Source organism: Poromitra crassiceps (genome assembly GCF_964638095.1).
Source record: "Poromitra crassiceps genome assembly, chromosome: 1".
NCBI classification, from domain to species: domain Eukaryota; kingdom Metazoa; phylum Chordata; class Actinopteri; order Beryciformes; family Melamphaidae; genus Poromitra; species Poromitra crassiceps.
The window spans coordinates 70,926,016-70,946,028 of NC_139623.1; the positions used below are offsets into that span (position 1 = coordinate 70,926,016).

General features: G+C 45.7%; 1 protein-coding gene across 1 annotated transcript in view; it reads left to right on the forward strand.

Annotated features, from left to right (window-relative positions):
* The window catches only part of LOC310786752 (von Willebrand factor A domain-containing protein 7-like), a 74,768-nt gene that overhangs the window by 48,696 nt on the left and 6,059 nt on the right, over window positions 1-20,013 (forward strand). The window contains exons 10-12 of the mRNA XM_083648028.1: window positions 5,217-5,420; window positions 5,505-5,637; window positions 8,594-8,743. Coding sequence (XP_083504154.1) covers window positions 5,217-5,420; window positions 5,505-5,637; window positions 8,594-8,743 — 487 coding nt within the window. The remainder of the gene's footprint in view (window positions 1-5,216; window positions 5,421-5,504; window positions 5,638-8,593; window positions 8,744-20,013) is intronic.

A 20,013-nucleotide genomic window follows, 5' to 3' on the forward strand; every position in this document is an offset into this window, starting at 1 on the left:
TTTTGACCACAAAGTAAAGTAACCACATTAAATAAGTGGTGAGTGGAAATAATCATTAGCCTATTCTTAGTTAAACATGCAGTTTTGGAACATTCAATAAAGACAAATAAAAAAATAGACTATGACTCGACACCCTAAGTGATACACACGTTATGAGAGTGGTATATATACCCTCTGGTCGTAATATATCTATATATAACCCCTCACACTAATATCCGTTTCAGTGTAGAATGGTTAGTTCCTTGCTCTGCTCTCCCCTAGAGTGCAACGGACAAACAACCATGTCCAACCCTGTATGCAGCGTGCAGGAAAGTTTGTGTTTGTTTGTTGTTGTTTTGTGAGGGCTACAGAGCGCCCTAGCCGAACTGGCGCCCCAGGCTGTTTCGCCTGTAGGGTGAGCTGCCCTCATCAACTATCGTTTATATGTCAACATAAAATAAAAAATCATCTGGCCACTAGGGGTTGCACGTGCAGCCGGTGCACCAACATACAATCGCATATGGGCAGCAGTATCAGAGAAAGGTTAAGAGCCTTAAAGCCAAGTTCAAAGAAGCTGGTCGGATCACCTGCCCGTTTCACAATGAGCTTGACCGTGTTTTGGGTGATAAACCCAGCTGTCAGCCGCATGCGGGTCACTTCAGGACCATGACTTGTTCACACTGGAATCTGATATAGGGCACTTTTAAAAAGATAGTGTGAACAGCCACACACAAAAAATCTGATCTGAGCAAAAAATCAGAATTGAGCACTAAGGTTTGCTGTGTGAAGTTTGTAGCCTAACGTTCCTATGGTTTTCCATAGCCCTGCCCCTTTTCCTGATCATGCCCCTCCCAACACCCACGTACACCTATCCACTCCCCCTACCCACCCCTCAAACCCCGACTCTCTACCCAGCCACTCCCCCTACCCACCCCTCAAACCCCGACTCTCTACCCATCCACATCCCCCAGCCACTCCCCCTACCCAGCCCTCAATCCCAGACTCTGACCTCCCTAGCTATGGCCCCTTTTCCATACCCCCCAGGGTTCGAATTATGGGGGGGGGGGGGGTCCGGAAAACATTGACACTTCCGGGTTCTTCACTGTTTTCACCTATGGGATTTTTGAATGGGTTTTTGGCGCAATGCTTCAAATGAGATCTGTGGTTAACGCAAGCTTAGTCAAACGCGAACCAGTGTTCAGCAGGATAATCTTCACACATGAGGACCACTTTTATGAGTTTTGAAGCTTTTACGTACCGTTAAAAGGGCGGCTAGCTAGCAAACGGCTAAATGAGACTACACTGTTGAGTCGACGGGGATATTATACGTCAATAACGTCATCACTTCAAAGGACGAACACGGAAATTCTCTTTCCCTCACCTGGTTCAGCCCGGGGTAATCAGTGCACAGCAGCGCACACAACACATTAGGCTCGTTTGAGTTGACTGCCGCCTCGCCTGGAAAGCAGACGAGAGCAGAACACCCCAGACTGCACCCTCACTGCTGCTTTTCTTCTTCTACAGTTTTGTTTAACAGCGGTTTGTAAACAAATTAAAATATGTATTAGCGCCAGTGCGCCACCCACACTCAGGCCCGTAGCTACCATTGAGCACACCGAGGTCATGACCTCGGTATTTTCCACACCAAAAAAAAAAAAAAAAAAAAATTTTTTTTTTTTAACACATTGAGTGCCAGCCATTTTTTCATCCTGTAGGTAAGTTGTGCCAGTTTTTTTTTTGAGGATTCTGGCTCATTTTACAAGAGCCGAGGATTATTTTCTGTTAAGAATTCATGAACACCAATCATCTAAAAATAACTAATAGAATGTGTGCTTTCTCTGTCTAAAAGAGTTAGTTTGCAGAGTTAGTAGTTATGTAGATATTAGCCGTTGAGTACAGCATGGTTTCAGCGTCTGGAAATTTATTCAGAGATAAATGGCTTTTTGTGAAATTCGACAGAACAGTCACTTTAACCATTCATTTTTGGCATCAGTAAGACCGTCAGACATTCTAAACAATAGTTTTGAACAGTAATTTCCTCCATAACAACAGGAAACACCCCTCTCATTCAAACTCCTCCCTCCGTGTGTCTTCTCCTCCTTCCTCCTGGCTCTACAGCGGGCGTGTCAGAAGCGCGTTGCTGCTGCCTGCCTGCCTGTCTGCGTGCCTGCCTGCCTGCTTGCTTGCCTGCGTGCGGACGCTCCTTGTGCGAGTCAAGATGGGCCGGGGAATGCGTGGGCGATGGGCAGATGTTGATTCTGGCCTTTCTGAGGTGTTTCAAAGTGTGTTTCACCTATAATCTATTTTGCAAATCGCTCTCCGCTCTCTGTGTGCGGCTGCCTGCGCGGCCGCTCTCGGGCAAGAAGACAAGTGTGGAATGAATTACTGTAAAATCGCCTCGCCATTTCCTTGAATGGCTTGCTCCCCGCGGCAGTTTTTTCTTTGATTTCGCTCGTCTGGGGGAGCACTGTCAACACTTAGTGGGTCGGTAAAATAGATTATACACATTCTCTTGCTCCAATAGTGATCTCGAAGATGTAAAAGTTGTTGATTGATGTCCCACCGTCAAAAAAAAAAAATGTTTATGTAAGACGAGTTATTTCGGCTCTGGCACTCAAGCGTTGGATTATGTAAGACGAATTATCTCGGCTATGGCACTTAACGTGTTAAATAGCCCCGGTCCCCAGATCTATTAATCTGTCATTGATGTTTTAATGCGACAGTTGATCGGAAATGCAACAATTTGCTTCCTCTCTGTGTGCTATAGAAGAGAGATAACTCACAACATTCAGATTTTGCATTGAGGCTAGATTGGGGCTAGACTTTGGGGACAGTTCTATTGAAGTGAATGGGTAAGTAACTCCCCTGTAAGTGATGTTTGTGTAGATGGGCCATTGTATTTAATTGAGCAGTATTCTGCCATGTGACCTGTATGCAGAATATAAATTATATGGGGAGACATTTATTTTTTGTATCATTTTAAAGCAACAGCACAGTAAAGAGGATATTAATCTAACATGATGTATGTAGTTCTTTATAGATCTAGCCTCTTCATTTTTCTCTCAAAGTGCACCAGATTGAAGCATTTTACTTTAAAATGGACAAAATTTTCTATCCGGGGCCCCCCACGCCACGCTAAAATGACCTCGGTATTTCTCAAACCCTGGCTACGGGCCTGCCCACACTCACTGCTCAAATGACCCAGCCCTTCAGATTACTTATTTTTTATTTCAATGTAGGCATTACAGGTGGTATTTATGTAAAATATGGAGTGACAGCTTGGAATAGATATAAAATTGAAGTTTCTACACTTCACTGTGGGTTTGTGATGCACCTGTGTTGAAGGAGCCAGCACTCAAAAATGTCCTTTTAGGGTTTTTATTCCTGTTTCAAACACAACGTACGCGTTTCAGCACGAAGCCTTCGTCAGCGTTGTGCTGTGTAAGGCGGAAAAGGGCGTATAAATACAGCCAGACAGGAAGTACAATCAATTAGTATAGAAAAAAATATATATATATATTCAAAAAGTGCTTTATGCATCGATGAGATATAATAGAATACAACCCAGCATAGTACACAAGCATTGATATGAGTACAAGGATAGATTTTTTTTTAATATATATGATTATATCATATTAGAAGCACAGACCACAGCCTCGAGAGAACGACCTGTTGTCTTCAAAGTGACAGCAGGAGAGAGATAAAAATAAAACAAGGACTGGACTTTGTATACATTTAAAATAATAAAATAAACAGTCAAGGAAACAGTCCTGTTGTCTTCAAAGTGACAAGACAGGAAGGAGACTGGCACCTATGTAGGCTATAGATTTAAGATAGTGACAAGTGACAATTCAAATATACAAAAATACAAAATTACAAAATACAATATGAGAAATGCTTTTACAGAAAGCAGCCTAACAGTAATTCTTCATTTAGCCCTTTTGGGTGTTCTGACTAAATCTGCTTTGCACCTGTGTTGAACCAATGGGCGCTCAGCTTGATGCGTTTCTCGTCATCCTCTGTCAGCCGCAGTCGGGCGCAGTTGGTGGGGAGAAACGGCGGCGCCTCGCTCCAAATCTTCGCCAGCCTCATTCTCACAAGAGTCCCATAGCTCACGCAGTCGGGCAGGCGGAGCAGGTCGGACATATGGGTTGTGTTTCGCAGATTCACTTGTGTGCAGTCAGCCCTCAGCAGGCAAGGCGGCAGAAGAGGAGAGATTTCCCCTCTATATTCTGTCCAATAGACGAGTGAGTGCAACTTCACCCCCCCCGAATCGCACCGAGTCCACCAGCTTATAATGTGAAAGCGACCTTATACATACTGGCCTGCCTGGCCTGCTGTTCAGTGAGTGGCCTGACTGCGCTGCTTATTATTTTTGCAGGCCAGGCCAGGCCACCGTGAAACGGCCCACCACTACCGATGGTGCAGTCCGCACCTGCCCCCTACCAGCCACATCCCCCTACCCACCCCTCGGACCCCGACTGTCTACGACCTTCCTATCCCTAGCTACGGCCCCTAGTCGCTAGTGTAGCCTAGTAAATAAATTAAATTAAATTAAATTAAATTAAATTAAATTAAATTAAATTAAATTAAATTAAATTAAAATTAATTTTATTTAAAGCCCCAATCAGTAAGATTTTTGACATTTTTTACTGAAATATAACTGCTTTTTAGTCACAGGACATGGTAGATTGACTTTTAATAGGGAGACCCTCGTCTTTATTTATCCCACACCGCCCTCCATTGGCCAGCACTGGGACTAAGCAGTTTGTCTGTCACGTCCCGTAGCAAGAAAAAAGAAAAAAGAAAACCATGCGCGCATGCGCTGTACAGCGGAAGCGCTGTGTTCATGAAAACGAGGAAGTAACTCGATTCGGATTTGCTACGAAAATGATGTTTCACGGAACTATGGATTATTATTTCATCACGTGGTGAGTACCCGATGTCACAACATGTACATAGAGCTTCTGGCGCTGTGTTTTGTTGACTTTGAACGGCGATATCATTATCGATACTAATGCACGCAGAGGGCGCAGTGGAAAACTTACTGAGTGGGGCTTTAATTATGACATATTAACCCAGATGGCAAAAGCAGAAACTTTCATCTTTACTGGCTCTCCAAATTCAAGTCAAGGTTTCTGGCCATTGATTTGGAGGGCAGACTATAAATCCTTTAGTGTAAGATTTCTGGAGTTGAGAAGGCAAAAAAAAAAAAAAATCCACCTGTCTCTGTTCAGGTGAACTTCATGCTAACTAATATCTCGGGGCGCCGTCGGCGGAGACGGCGCGATCATGGCCAACAACGTAACCAGATGTCGAGGTCCGACGCCCAGCTGTACAGGGACCTGGCCCAGGCTTCAGGAGGACTGGCTATAGAAGTGACCAAGACTGAGCTGCCTGTGGCCACCAGCATCATCACAGAGACCTCCAGCTCCTCCCTGGTAATATCAAAAGCATTTCATTGCCACGACTAGAAATTCAAACCAAGAATCCAATTATGTCATCTGTTTCGTTCATCCTCCCAGGTGACTCTTCTGCAGGTGGCTAGGAGCCCAGGAAAGGCAGATAATTTCACCTTCTTAGTGGATGAGTCAGTAGGAAATCTTACCGTTTACATCACAGGCAGTTCCCTCACCTTCACGCTCATCAACCCTTCAGGTGATACTTTAAGGGTTTATGTAGCCTAAGGTATTTTAACACCAATAAATCATTAGTATAATTACTGTAAATAAACAAGACGATCAGAAGCATTTTACATTGTGTCGGATTGTGTGTCGGACATCTGTTGGAATGCTTTATGGCAGTGATTCCAAACCAGGGGTACGGGTACCCTTAGGGGTACTTGAGCAGCTTGCAGGGGGTACTCAAGATTCAAGATTCAAGATTTTTATTGTCACTCCATGGTACAAGTATCACGTGTGAAATTCTTGTGCTGTGGACTCCGTTTACGACATAGTACAAATAGGCAACAAGCAATGAGCAATAGGCAATAAGAAATAGGCATCAATAAGCAATACTAAGCAGCAATAGGCAATAAGGCAGAATAGCGATAAGACAAGTCAGTGGCATATTCATTGCACATAGGTGCACATGTCATGTGCATACGTTAGACGTGTTCAGACATTTTAAATTCGACGTATTTGACATGCAGGTGCAAATAGCATGTACCTTATTAAACATACAATTAACATTAGGCATTGTGCATACGTTAGACGTGTTCAGACATTTTAAATTTGACGTATTTGACATACAGGTGCAAATAGCATGTACCTTATTAAACATACAATTAAACATTAGGCATACATAATGGTAGCAGCTGCAGTACGGTGCGGTACGACTACTACACTATTTGTGTATGTTAAGGAGTCTCGTGGCCTGCGGGAAGAAACTGTTCCTCAAGCGATTTGTGCGTGCTTTTGGAACCCTGTATCTCCTCCCTGAGGGTAGCAGGGAGAACAGGCTGTTGTGGGGATGGTTTGTGTCTTTGATGATCTTCAGGGACCTCCTGAGGCACCGCTGGTTATACAGTTCTTGGAAAGATTGGGGATTACAATTTATTTCCAAAATGATAAAAAAAAAAATTCTCCAAGTCATTTCAAGTGACGTTCACGCATGTCAAAATTGTGTGCAAATCAACTAGCTAGTAGCAACCATGGATAAATGGCTCAAACGTCCAGTTGCTGTCTCTCTGGATTCAGGTTTAGGGGAGCCTGGTGACAAAAGGAAAAAAGAGGCCAATCTCAAACACCGGAGTTCATTGACAAATATATTTTGTATGGATTTAGGCTACTCGTATGTCCTCGGATCCACCGCAGCCACAGTGGTTTCTTTGCAGCACAAAGAACACGCTTGAGTGAGGGGGTACTATTGGCATGGCAAAACAGCTCAAGGGGTACATAAGACAAAAAAGGTTGGGAACCATTGCTTTATGTCTAAAAATGTCTTTCAGAGGTTATCTTCAGTAAAGCAAATTAGAGGGAATCTGGCTAGTGTAGTCATAGATTCCCTGCCTTCCAACACGAGGGTTGCAGGTTCGAGTCCCTGTGTTACCTCCGGCTGGGCAGCTCCAGTCGGGCATCTACATCTATACAGGCACAATTGGCCATGTCTGTGGGTGGGAAGGCGGATTAACCCATTGATACCTGATGCAGCATTTGCGTGTATATCCCTCATTTACACACAAATGCTGCATGAGGTATCAATGGGTTAAGGGTATGTGTCCTGGTCGCTGCACTAGTGCCTCCTCTGGTTGGTCGGGGGCGCCTGTTCGGCAGGGAGGGGAACTGGGGGGATGGCCGGAAAAAAGATATCAAAAAAGTAAGGCAAATGAGAAAACCTTTGACTGAAGAAGCAAACATTCCTGTCGTGCCAGGAAGCAAAGTGGTTTATGGGAAATGCGGTGTTCATTGTCAGATAACAATAGCAGTGATATACAGGCAATCATTTGACAGTTTGTTTACAGTAATTATACATATATATGTCAAATAATATAACAAAATATAGATTTTGAAACGTGTTACACTATAGCAGCTTTAATTTGCATAGACTGATTTGAACATTAATCCTGTCACTATCAATATGTGACAACATTAACACGTTCAGTGCCAGCGACGCCATATGGCGTCATTAGAAATTTACCGTACAGTGCCAGCGACGCCAAATGGCGTCATAACTCCAAATTGTTTTTTTGACGGGGGGGTGTCGATCTAAGCTTCTTACGTCGCCTCTAACAATATTGTAGCTATTGGAGGTCGATAACCTATTTTACAAACCCATTAGGTGGCGACAGCACTCTCCTGATCAGAGAAAAAGGAGCCAAACACACAGAAATAGTCACTGGGAAAAAGGAGGAAATCGCATCGCATCCGTCCGTATGCATCGACGTGCAGAAGCACAACGAGCACAACGCCAGCTGTGCCCAGAGCAGCAGCATCCGCTGTCACAACTGAGCACCTTCATGTACGCTGCAAACAGCACATTCACATAATCAGCATTATTATTCCGAACTGGAAGCATGCCAGCCCGTGACAAACACACGCGGAACCAAAAAGCTGAATATCGCGCACCATTCACTGTGTGTGCGCAGCAAACTCAGCAGAGACTGAGAGCCACCAGACACATAAGACACACCCAGGAGGCGTGTGCAGTTGAGGGGGGGGGGGGGGGGGGGGAGCACGGAGAGCAGCAGAGCAGCATACACTTCACCCAGACAGACCCAGACATCAGAAAATTAGCTTCAGAGTCAGAGATGTGCTTGAAATGTTTAATTTCACAAAAGGCTCGTTATCTCAGCTCGTAGAAAAAAAGGTATGTTTTTCGTTCAATCAGGCTATCTTCTCCGGCTCATAACTAAAGAACGGAAAATGGGATCAATAAACTTTTTTTTGCAGGTGATAGAAGAGAGTCTCATCGTTATTTGTGCGTGTTCAGTGTTTACATAGTAATTATTAAAAAAATTATATGACTGTTTTAAAATGCATTGCGGCCTATGTGGCACAGCAAGCAACCTTTTGCCCAAGGGCCGTGGCACTGAAAGTGTTAACTTTGATGAATGTGTCCTCGTCTGTTAACTGTTTACTACATGTTTTATTTCTTCCCTTGGCTTTGTTGATAGGCGAGTCTCAGAAAAGCACTGATGGGACCGGATCATTGATCACCTCCTCCCAGTCGGTGGGGAACTTCCGAACTCTGCGGCTCAACAAACAAGTGGGACTATGGGAAATGAGAATGGTGTCAACGGATCCCTACAATCTGAAGGTCATAGGTGAGACGGATCATTTAATACAGAAACATCGAGTTTGGCCTTTCAGAAGATTTAACTCATTGTGTTTATGTGTGTGTATTAACACGTTGAGTGCCAAGGACGAGATATCTCGGCTTACATAATCCAACCGTTGAGTGCCAAGGACGAGATATCTCGGCTTACATAAACATTTTTTTTTTTTGACGGTGGGACATCGATCAACCCCTTTTACGTCTCCTACACCAGAATTGGAGGTATTGAATGTGTATAATCTATTTTACCGACCCACTGAGTGTCGACATGTCTCTCCACAGTAGAAAGAGGCGACCCAAAACTGGAGGGAAAAGCGTGACGAAGCCGTTCTCATACTGTAAAATTGATGGCGAAAACGCTTTCACTTTCGCGCTGTTGTGCTCGCAGGAGCTGGTTTGGTTATGAAATATGATTATTAATAATTATGAATTATTAATATTCATAAATTTATTAGATTTGACAGAAAATATTGCATTCTCTGTAAGATTCGGGGCACCACTGTAGTTAAGGCTACAGACCTGTCTAAAAGTCAAGTTATGACTTGTTTAGACACCAAACCAAATTGTCATATCAGTCTCATAATGATATAGTGTACATTGTACAGTTAATTGAAGGTCAAAGTTCGTAAGCTTCTGTCACAGATTTCCACAGATAAAATACCTCATGAATAACCACCAAGATTCATAGCATTATGTAATAAAAAGATTTAATAAATCACAATATCAATTGACATTAACATAAAGATTAAAATATCAGTTCATCACATTTACTTTTATGACTAATACTCTACCACATCTATCGCTAATAACTAATATGAATAAGCATTATATCAACTGTGTGTGTGTGTGCCTGTGTGTGTGTGTGTGTGCAGTGATTTAAGTCTGCCGGTCCGAAGCAGGCTTGAATGTGTGTGTGTGTGTGTTAATTAGTACTTGTGTGTGTGTGTGTGTGTGTGTGTGTGTGTGAGAGAGAGGAGGAGGGAGGAGAGGGCGGAGTGTCTTATGTCACCCCAGGATTGGCTGAGGGGCGGGCTGATCGTGTTAAGACCGCCTCCGTTTCAAAATGGCGGTTTTGCCAAAATTGAGGAAGGATTGGCCTGGTCAGACAGAGGTGGCTGGGGGGGCGGTCTGGAACCGCCTCCTTTCCAAAATGGCGGTTCTGCCGAATTTAGGAAGGGATCACTCTGCCTGCCTAGCCTGGATCACTCTGTGTGAGTGACTAATCAAACTCTCTAATTCAGCTTAACTGTATTCTTGCGGGTAGACATTCTGAACACCTCCAGACCGTTCCAAGCTTAGCCCTCCCGGTTGAACGGGCTCAGCTGGGAGGCCGAGAGAGTGGGGGAGGGTGAGAGGGAGAGGGAGAGAGGAGAGTGGCCCGCTGATGGCCGCCAAGTTCTTCTGAACTTAGCGCTCACCTTCAGGCGTCTATATCATTCAACAGTGTGCAAACATGGTACATCAACATACAGGATACTGTAATCAACACATACATGGTAATGCATTTTAACCCTAACTGCCCAGAACCATTAAACCATGAATGAACTCTCACGTGTGTTCCACTCTGTGGAGCGGGATCCTGTTGGTTGGGGAGAGTTGTCCTACGCGCAGTAGGGAGGATGGCTTTGGGTTGTGGGAGCGATGGCCTGCAGCGCGGTTCACCCTGGCCTGGAAAAGCGGGCAGCGGACGTCTGCTGGGGGTGCAGATGATGCCGGGGGTTGACGTGCAGTCTCTCTGCTCGTTGAGTCGAGGGTCGTGCTGTGCTCTGTGGTCCTTCTTTGTGGCTGGTTGCAAGCCACGGTCTGTCTTGGGCGTCTTTCGTCGGCTGTTGGTTCTGCGACTGGGGCCACGGTGTGTCTTTTCTTCAGCCGTTGGTTAGGCGGTCTTGCCTGGAAGCTTGATCAACAGCTGGCGTTGTGCCAGGCTGTGGCACGTCTGGAAGCTTGATCTACAGCTGGCGTTGTGCCAGGCTGTGGCAAGTCTGGAAGCGTAAGGAGGTTTTTCCCTGCGACTTATAACGCTAAACCGACTTAAATTAAAACTGAGATTAAGTAGAGCTATCTCAGTTATGCATGCTATTTCTCGTGGGACTTACGGCTGGCCTTTGGTAGGCGTTTTCTGAGTGAGGCCTGGTTCCTCCTGAGGCCCTGGTCTCCTTTGTTCCAGAGAGGGTACAGAGAGCGGGGGAGGGGAGCCGCCTGGCTCCTCCAGTCCTTTCCGCATCAAGGTCTGACGGGATCAAAAGCTTACTGTAGACTCAAAGTTAAAACTGTTTTTCACCAGTTTTGTTACTGCAAGGTAGAAATCACGAAGGGTTCTCATTGGCCTGTCATGTGTCTTTGGTGTGTTGGGCTATGTTATGGCTTGATTACCCTTAGAGATAAAACAATGGCCGGAATCCTTTGAGGCTCTGAGAGGTGTGAAACGTCCTGGGGCAACCACAAAAGCCATTTGTCTCCTCTCAAAAGAGGTTTCTTAGCCACAGAAGAGAGCCTGTTAAATCATGATATGTTCATTCCTATTTCTCATGATACAGTACAGTCCATAATGTGTCGATCACAACATCCCCCCTCCTCGTCTGTGGACTGCTGTCGACCTGCGGTCCGCGGGCGAGGATGAAGGGCTGTACAGTCAGTTTTGTGGTAACTTTTGGTCACCATGTCCATCTGTTCTGTGGGATCAAAGTGTCATATTCTGTCTAGGCAGTTCATAGTTCATCATCGGTTCAGGCTTGGTTCTGGGCAGACTCCTAACCATACCTAGACTCATTACCATATAGATAATACAACCTCAAGGTCACATACACAACATCATTTCAAAATCACCAGGGTAAACAGGGAAGGGCAGGAGGAGAGAAGGAGAGAGAGGGTGACAGGGTGTGATTTTGAATGTGTGCTGCATTCCAGCAGTGTTTGTGCATGAGTCTCCGTGTTTATGTAGCTATGTGCCAAGCTCTGTCCTATTTTGATGTGGACTGCCTCTAGCCTACATAGAGATAAGGGTGAGAGCCGAGTGACAGGTGACTGTCAGGGGTGACAGGATGGCTGCAGCCAGTCACCCGCCCTTCACCGAGTTTGATGTCATTTCCTCTGGTGGGAATGACATCCTCTGGTGTCTTGAATGCCGACCCTGCCCGTCAGGCGTCTGGCGCCCGTTCGGATGTCTAATTGGGTGGAGGGCGTAGTGCGCTGAGGAGACTCACGCCGTTCGCGCCCTGTGGCACGACTGTGATGTCTCTTTGGGCAGCAGCTACCCCCCTTGGCTCGGTTCTGCAGAACCGGGTGGTCTGGCCTGCGTGGTGAGCGTGTGTGTGGTACCGTCTCTGGGTCCACACACACGCGGTTGGTGGGTTGAAACTGGCCATTTCTGCTTTTTGCTTCGGTTTCCACCTCCCACGCTATTGAGGCGGTTTTGAGGACCGTGTGCATGCTTCGGTCATACCAACGTGCGTCTAGGGCTACGGATGGGCGCACCGAGTCATGCAGACCGTCTAGGAAAAGTTCCTTGAGACGTGGCACGTCTCCTTGATCCGGGCCATTTCTACCTTGATTATAAATTCTCTTCAACCGCCTAAAGTAATCCTGAGGATGTTCCTGGTAATTCTGTTTGACGTGTAAGGCCGCGTTCCTCCCCGCCGCTGGCCACTGAGTAGAGATATATTCTTCGTCCAAGGCTTCGCGAAGCTTGTCAAAGTCATCTCTGATATGGGAAGGTTGCGTTTGGATAAACGCACGCACATGCTTTGAGCTCGTGCTCCATATCAGTTGTGCTTTCTCTCGCGGCGAGGCGTGTGGCAGAGCCTGCGAACCACGTTCGACTTCGTTGAGATAATCGGTCAAGTGTACCTCGTGACTGGCGGGATCGAACAAGTCGATGTCGTTGGCTATTGACTCCAGTAAGTGATAGCGTGACTCTGCTTCTCGGAGAGAGAGTTCTGAATCACTCTGTTTTGGCAGTGGAGGCTGCAAGAAGGAGTGGCCGTTTGCCCGATCGGGCACCAAAGCGCGACTAATGTCATCATTCCGGGGGTCCCCCCTTTCGGGGGGAGGGGTGGAAGAGCTGGCTTCCTGTTTCCTTGGTGGACAGGAGCTAGAAAGTGAGTGAGGCTGGATAGCCTCTTGTGAAAAAGACCTATCAGCGCACCCGTTGGTGGCCTGAGCAAATGACGGTTTATAATGCACAGGGCGGTAGTCGATCGACTCGCCACGGGCGTGATAAATGGAAAGTCGGTAAGACACACGTTCCTCCCTGCAGGGGGTTGCAGTGTGGATCGTTTTGTCATAACCGGAAGTGGCGCTGTCACGTCGTTTGACTGTCAGCGGTTTGTGCTCTGAGGTGGAAGTCAGAGCTGGATGAAAGCGTGAATAACGTCTGAGTCTATACGTAGGTTGCTCGGATGAATGACTGACTGGTATGTCAGGAGCATGAACGTCGAGCTCGGAATCGGATGACGACTGCTGGGCTGAATAGCCTGAATCAGTTTGCTCGTTGTGAGAGCGGTCTCCCCCCTTTCGCGGTGTGGTGTCGCGATGTCTAGCAGCGCGGCTGCTTGCCAGCGCGGGCGCTAAGTGGTGTGCGGGGGTCTGATTCGAGTCGGGGGTTGGTCTAGCCCTAGGAGGCGTGTCAGCCTCCGGTGCCGGCGGGGCTATGGCCCTTACGGCCTTCTGGTGCTCTTGCTGCTTGGCCGTTCTCGCGTTTAGCCGTGCGATCACTGCTCGGGTGGTTGGTGGAGCAGTGCGACCCGAGAGGGGGACCGTTCTGGGTCCGAGGGCCGCCGTGGATCCGGTCTGCATGCCCTTTTGGCTCTGTTGCAGCCGGGAAACTTCGGTACGCAGTCGGGCTAATTCTGTTTGGCAGACCTGGGCTTGTCGATGCAGGCCCAGATTGGCCTGCAGCGTAGCTTGACAGCTGTTGCGCAGTCTGCCTATCTGCGTCTGGTAGACAGTGGTCTGCCGCTGATGCGCAGCGTCCTGCACCTGGAATCTGCGATTTTGCAGAAAGAAAATAATTCCCAATGGAATTATTAGGACCGCTAGTGTTAGCATTACAATGCTAAATTCATCTGCTCCTCCTGTAGGCGGGCAGATGAGAGAGGCGGCTACCGCTTGCCAGTCGGTGGCGGCCGTCTTAAAGAATGCTTCAGCGCTGACCATCTTGTGGCAGCGCGGGCTCATCGCGATGAGTCAAGCAGCTGTTTTACTGCTGTCAATTTTAAGCAAAAGGTGTGTGCACTCACCGTGTTGCTATGGCATCAATGCCGTCGGTGCCCACAGTTCTAATCCTAATTAAAGACTGGCCCAAATGTGACAGTCTCTCTGTGAGTTAGCTGCCAATTGCATGCAGTTAGTTTGACATCTGTCAGCTGTCACTCGGCTGGTGTCTGCTGTCAGTGTCATCAGGTGCAGGTGTCTGCCTGTCTTTCGCATGCAAATTCACTGTGACTGGTGGTCACAGGGCTTTGTTTACACTTTGTCTCTGGCTGTTGAGAGCCAGGGTGAATGTTTTTGAGTGCTAATGTGGGGGGGGGGGCAGCCTGACTTCCCCCCACCCTTTGCCAGTGTGGCTTTCAAATTAGCATCAAAGGTTCCACTTAAAAATGCGCAGCGCTGTCTATTTACACTCTGTTAAAAATCACTCTCTGATAGATGGAACATCTCTATCTCTCATAATTTAGGTTGAAGGCACAGTGGGAAACAGTTTAACTGTGGTTTCTAACATAAAAATGGAATCAAGGATTTTAAACTGAGCTGTTGTCTTTGGGACTGTTTTGCTCAGAAATATTCAATACAAATCCTAACTTGTGTTAAGATTATGGGAAGATTCCATATTTTATGATTAGAGTTCCTTTAGTGTCTTCTGACGCATGTGATTTGCTTGGCAAAGCGTTATAGAAAACCTGATTTTGGAAAAAAAATTAAACTTTGATTTTTCAAAAATTTATGAATTTTTATTATTCATGCATATCATATCTGTGGACATACTGATATTAGAAGCCTCACACGGGGCACCATTTATGTTGTGCTCGCAGGAGCTGGTTTGGTTATGAAATATGATTATTAATCATTATGAATTATTAATATTCATACATTTATTAGATTTGACAGAAAATATTGCATTCTCTGTAAGATTCGGGGCACCACTGTAGTTAAGGCTACAGACCTGTCTAAAAGTCAAGTTATGACTTGTTTAGACACCAAACCAAATTGTCATATCAGTCTCATAATGATATAGTGTACATTGTACAGTTAATTGAAGGTCAAAGTTCGTAAGCTTCTGTCACAGATTTCCACAGATAAAATACCTCATGAATAACCACCAAGATTCATAGCATTATGTAATAAAAAGATTTAATAAATCACAATATCAATTGACATTAACATAATGATTAAAATATCAGTTCATCACATTTACTTTTATGACTAATACTCTACCACATCTATCGCTAATAACTAATATGAATCAGCATTATATCACTGTGTGTATGTGTGTGTGGGTGTGTGTGTGCGATGATTTCCGTCTGCCGGTCCGAAGCAGGCTTGAATGTGTGTGTGTGTGTGTTAATTAGTACTTGTGTGTGTGTGTGTGTGTGTGTGAGAGAGAGAAGGAGGGAGGAGAGGGCGGAGTGTCTTATGTCACCCCAGGATTGGCTGAGGGGCGGGCTGATCGTGTTAAGACCGCCTCCGTTTCAAAATGGTGGTTTGCCAAATTTGAGGAAGGGACTGTTTAGCCTGGATCACTCGGTGTGAGTGACTGATCAAACTCTCTAATTCAGCTCAACTGTATTTTTGCGGGTGGACATTCTGAACATCTCTAGACCGTTCCAAGCTTAGCCCTCCCGGTTGAACGGGCTCAGCTGGGAGGCCGAGAGAGTGGGGGAGGGTGAGAGGGAGAGGGAGAGAGGAGAGTGGCCCGCTGATGGCCGCCAAGTTCTTCTGAACTTAGCGCTCACCTTCAGGCGTCTATATCATTCAACAGTGTGCAAACATGGTACATCAACATACAGGATACTGTAATCAACACATACATGGTAATGCATTTTAACCCTAACTGCCCAGAACCATTAAACCATGAATGAACTCTCACGTGTGTTCCACTCTGTGGAGCGGGATCCTGTTGGTTGGGGAGAGTTGTCCTACGCGCAGTAGGGAGGATGGCTTTGGGTTGTGGGAGCGATGGCCTGCAGCGCGGTTCACCCTGGCCTGGAAAAGCGGGCAGCGGACGTCTGCTGGGGGTGCAGATGATGCCGGGGGTTGACGTGCAGTCTCTCTGCTCGTTGAGTCGAGGGTCGTGCTGTGCTCTGTGGTCCTTCTTTGTGGCTGGTTGCAAGCCACGGTCTGTCTTGGGCGTCTTTCGTCGGCTGTTGGTTCTGCGACTGGGGCCACGGTGTGTCTTTTCTTCAGCCGTTGGTTAGGCGGTCTTGCCTGGAAGCTTGATCAACAGCTGGCGTTGTGCCAGGCTGTGGCACATCTGGAAGCTTGATCTACAGCTGGCGTTGTGCCAGGCTGTGGCAAGTCTGGAAGCGTAAGGAGGTTTTTCCCTGCGACTTATAACGCTAAACCGACTTAAATTAAAACTGAGATTAAGTAGAGCTATCTCAGTTATGCATGCTATTTCTCGTGGGACTTACGGCTGGCCTTTGGTAGGCGTTTCCTGAGTGAGGCCTGGTTCCTCCTGAGGCCCTGGTCTCCTTTGTTCCAGAGAGGGTACAGAGAGCGGGGGAGGGGAGCCGCCTGGCTCCTCCAGTCCTTTCCGCATCAAGGTCTGACGGGATCAAAAGCTTACTGTAGACTCAAAGTTAAAACTGTTTTTCACCAGTTTTGTTACTGCAAGGTAGAAATCACGAAGGGTTCTCATTGGCCTGTCATGTGTCTTTGGCAGTGTTGGGAACGTTACTTTTAAAAAGTAATTAGTTATAGTTACTCACTACTTGTTCCAAAAAGTAACTGAGTTAGTAACTGAATTACTCTATAATAAAAGTAACTAGTTACCAGGGAAAGTAACTATTTGCGTTATCTCCACCTTGAAAATGCCAAATTTTCATGGATTGCTGCAAACCTGAGGGTACCCTCACGCCGACCAAAACGGGCCGAGGCCGGGCTTGTTTTTTATTTATTTTTAATTAATAGGTCCGGGGTCGGGCCGTTTCAATAATTTAATTAAATAATGTTGTATTAGCGTACTCGCTTGATTTTACACAGCGGAGCAGTGAGACAAAGAGGAGGAGAGGTGCACAGACACTCCCATAGCCACACACAGACCCTGTCCGTCCATGTACAGCGAGCGGACAGCTCCCGAACACAGAGAGAGAGAGAGTCAGAGAGACAGACAGAGAGGCTGCGCAGGACGGCCGCGCGGCGACGCAGCACGCGGAACAGAGAGGGAGAGAGATGTGTCATTATATCGTAATATTGGCTTCGGGCCTCGCAACGGGCTGGATCGGGCACGGGTCTGCATGTCACGGGCCGGGGAGGGCTCGGGCCGAAATTTCAGCCCCGCGCAGCTCTCTACTCCGGACTCGCCATTTCTGCTGCTTCCTCGAATCTGTTTGGTGTGTCTGTGTGTGTGTGTCGCCCGTGTCCTGACTCCTGGCTCGTGTGTAACACTGGCTCCGATTGGCTACCATGAAACACATGACTCTGCCTTAGCCAATCATAATCGTTTATCTCGTTATAACCCACCCGGTCTCCTCACTTGACAACACTAGTGTAGGCTACGGGTAGTTTACTCAATCATTTCATAGTAACGCACCGCATTTAGCGTTCAGTAACGATAACGGCGTTGTAACGACGGAAACAGTAATTAGTTAGATTACCCCGTTACTGAAAAAATAACACGGCGTTATTCCAAACACTGGTCTTTGGTGTGTTGGGCTATGCCCAGCCCACTGTGTTATTTGAGTGGGCTCACCCCATTCTGTAAGTTGAGGCAAGGGAAAGGGGGGTTTTATGGCTTGATTACCCTTAGAGATAAAACAATGGCCGGAATCCTTTGAGGCTCTGAGAGGTGTGAAACGTCCTGGGGCAACCACAAAAGCCATTTGTCTCCTCTCAAAAGAGGTTTCTTAGCCACAGAAGAGAGCCTGTTAAATCATGATATGTTCATTCCTATTTCTCATGATACAGTACAGTCCATAATGTGTCGATCACAACAGCGCTGATGCACAGCGGTGGCAACGGTGGGGGGTTCCAAGAATAGATTGGATGCACACTTTGAAACACGCAGCATAAATATGACCAGAATCGCATCAAAGCTCTCAACCAAAACTCCACGAAACGAGCGAGTCCACCCAGACTTCCTCAAACAGCGGCCGCTCAAACAGGCAGCAGCCAGGCAGCAGCAACTTCGTTGTGACACGCCCGCTGGAGAGCCAGGGAGGCAGGAGGAGAACACACACGGAGGGAGGAGTTGGAAGCAGAGGGGGGTTTCCTGCTGTTATGGAGGAAATTACTGTTCAAAACTATTGTTTAGATGTCTGACTCTTACTGATGCCAAAAATGAATGGTTAAAGTGACTGTTCTATCGAATTTCACAAAAAGCCGTTTATCTCTGAATAATTTTTCTGACGCTGAAACCATGCTGTATTCAACTGCTAATGCTTACATAACTACTAACTCTACAAACTAACTCTTTTAGACAGAGAAAGCACACATTCTATTAGTTATTTTTAGATGATTGGTGTTCACGAAGTCTTAACAGAAAAGAATCCTCGGCTCTTGTAAAATGAGCCAGAATCCTCAAAAAAAAACCTGGCACAACCTACCTACAGCATTGAAAAAAGGGCTGGCAGTCAATGTGTTAAAGGAGAACTTCACTGAAAAACATTGCTGATTTAGTTTGCACATAATCTCACACATATCCGAAAACTGTAAGCAGTTTTGCAGACATTCATTTAGTTTGACGGATATTGAGAGTTGATTTGAGTTAAGTTGTGGGCCAGTGATGTCATCCATGCACAAATGACATCACCAGTCCAGGGTGAGTTCAGGTAGTAGGTTCAGGTTACAGTATATGGAGGATGTTTCCTGGGTCTACTGGACATCACAGATAGTCACTGTGGAGAGAAGCCTTAGTTCCCTTAGGATGCGCTGATTGTGTGATGGTGATTGAGAACAGGTTATTTGTTGTAGCAACACCATCAGGACTATTGACTCCCAATCCCCGTTGAGGAAGTTTGGCATGGGACTGGACCTATGTACAGTTTCGTTTATTTTCATGCATGGGAAGTTGGATTTCCTCGGAAGGAGAATATTGGCAAATAAACGAGATCGGCAGCAGAGCTGCCCAGCCCCTAATAATAATAATAACAATAAAAAAAAAAAAAAAAAAAAAAAATATTATTATTATTACCTTTATCATTGCAATTATTATTATTATTATTATTATTATTATTATTATTATTAATATTTTATTTATTCGTTTATTGAACAGGGACAAATGCATTGAACATTATTTCATATGACCTACAAAACAGATGTCATGCATACAGGTTTCTAGCCGAGGCTAATTTGCAACCCCTGTCCCTGCCTTTACTATTAAAGCAAAAGTTCAAGAGAAAGGTTAAAACAGTACCAAAACTTTAAAAACGAACCATATAAAACAGAACAAAATAAAGACAAAAACAAAAAGCAAAAACACAAAACAGATAAGGACAGAAAACTAAAATAGTACAATACTAAAAGTCAATGTTCACAGGCTTGTTTCAGTTTCATAACAATAACAATAACAATAATAAATATAGCCGCAAGCGGCGATGCGGGGTCCAAGCTTCTGGTGACTTGGGGGTTATATGTCAGATAATATTAATATAGACACTGAATTGCACATTTAGTCAGAGTTGATATGTGCACAAGTGTACCAAGTTTGTAGTAAGTAATATGTAGTAAGTAGCAGTGGTGGTGGTAAGCCAAATGGTGGCTGTCAAAGAGTAATGGACTTTTTCTAATTTCAAATCCTAGCTTCCTGATAAGCTTAGATGTGTTAGCCATGAGTGGACAGCTTACTGAGGTGTTGCTTTTGTGGTGTTCCGAGTCCATTGGATGAAGATAGTGTGCTGCTTCTACTGTACACTTCTGATCATGGTTATAGATGTGCTCAGTGAGGAAAGGATTAAACAAACTGTTCCTGAATGGTGATCTAAGTAATTGGTTGTCACAATGAAAAGCCAATGCTTTTGTAGTAGTGGTGGTAGTCATAAATCTGGTCTGCATAAGCACAAGGCCAGAATTTGAACCATTTGTCATGAAATTAATGTAAAATCC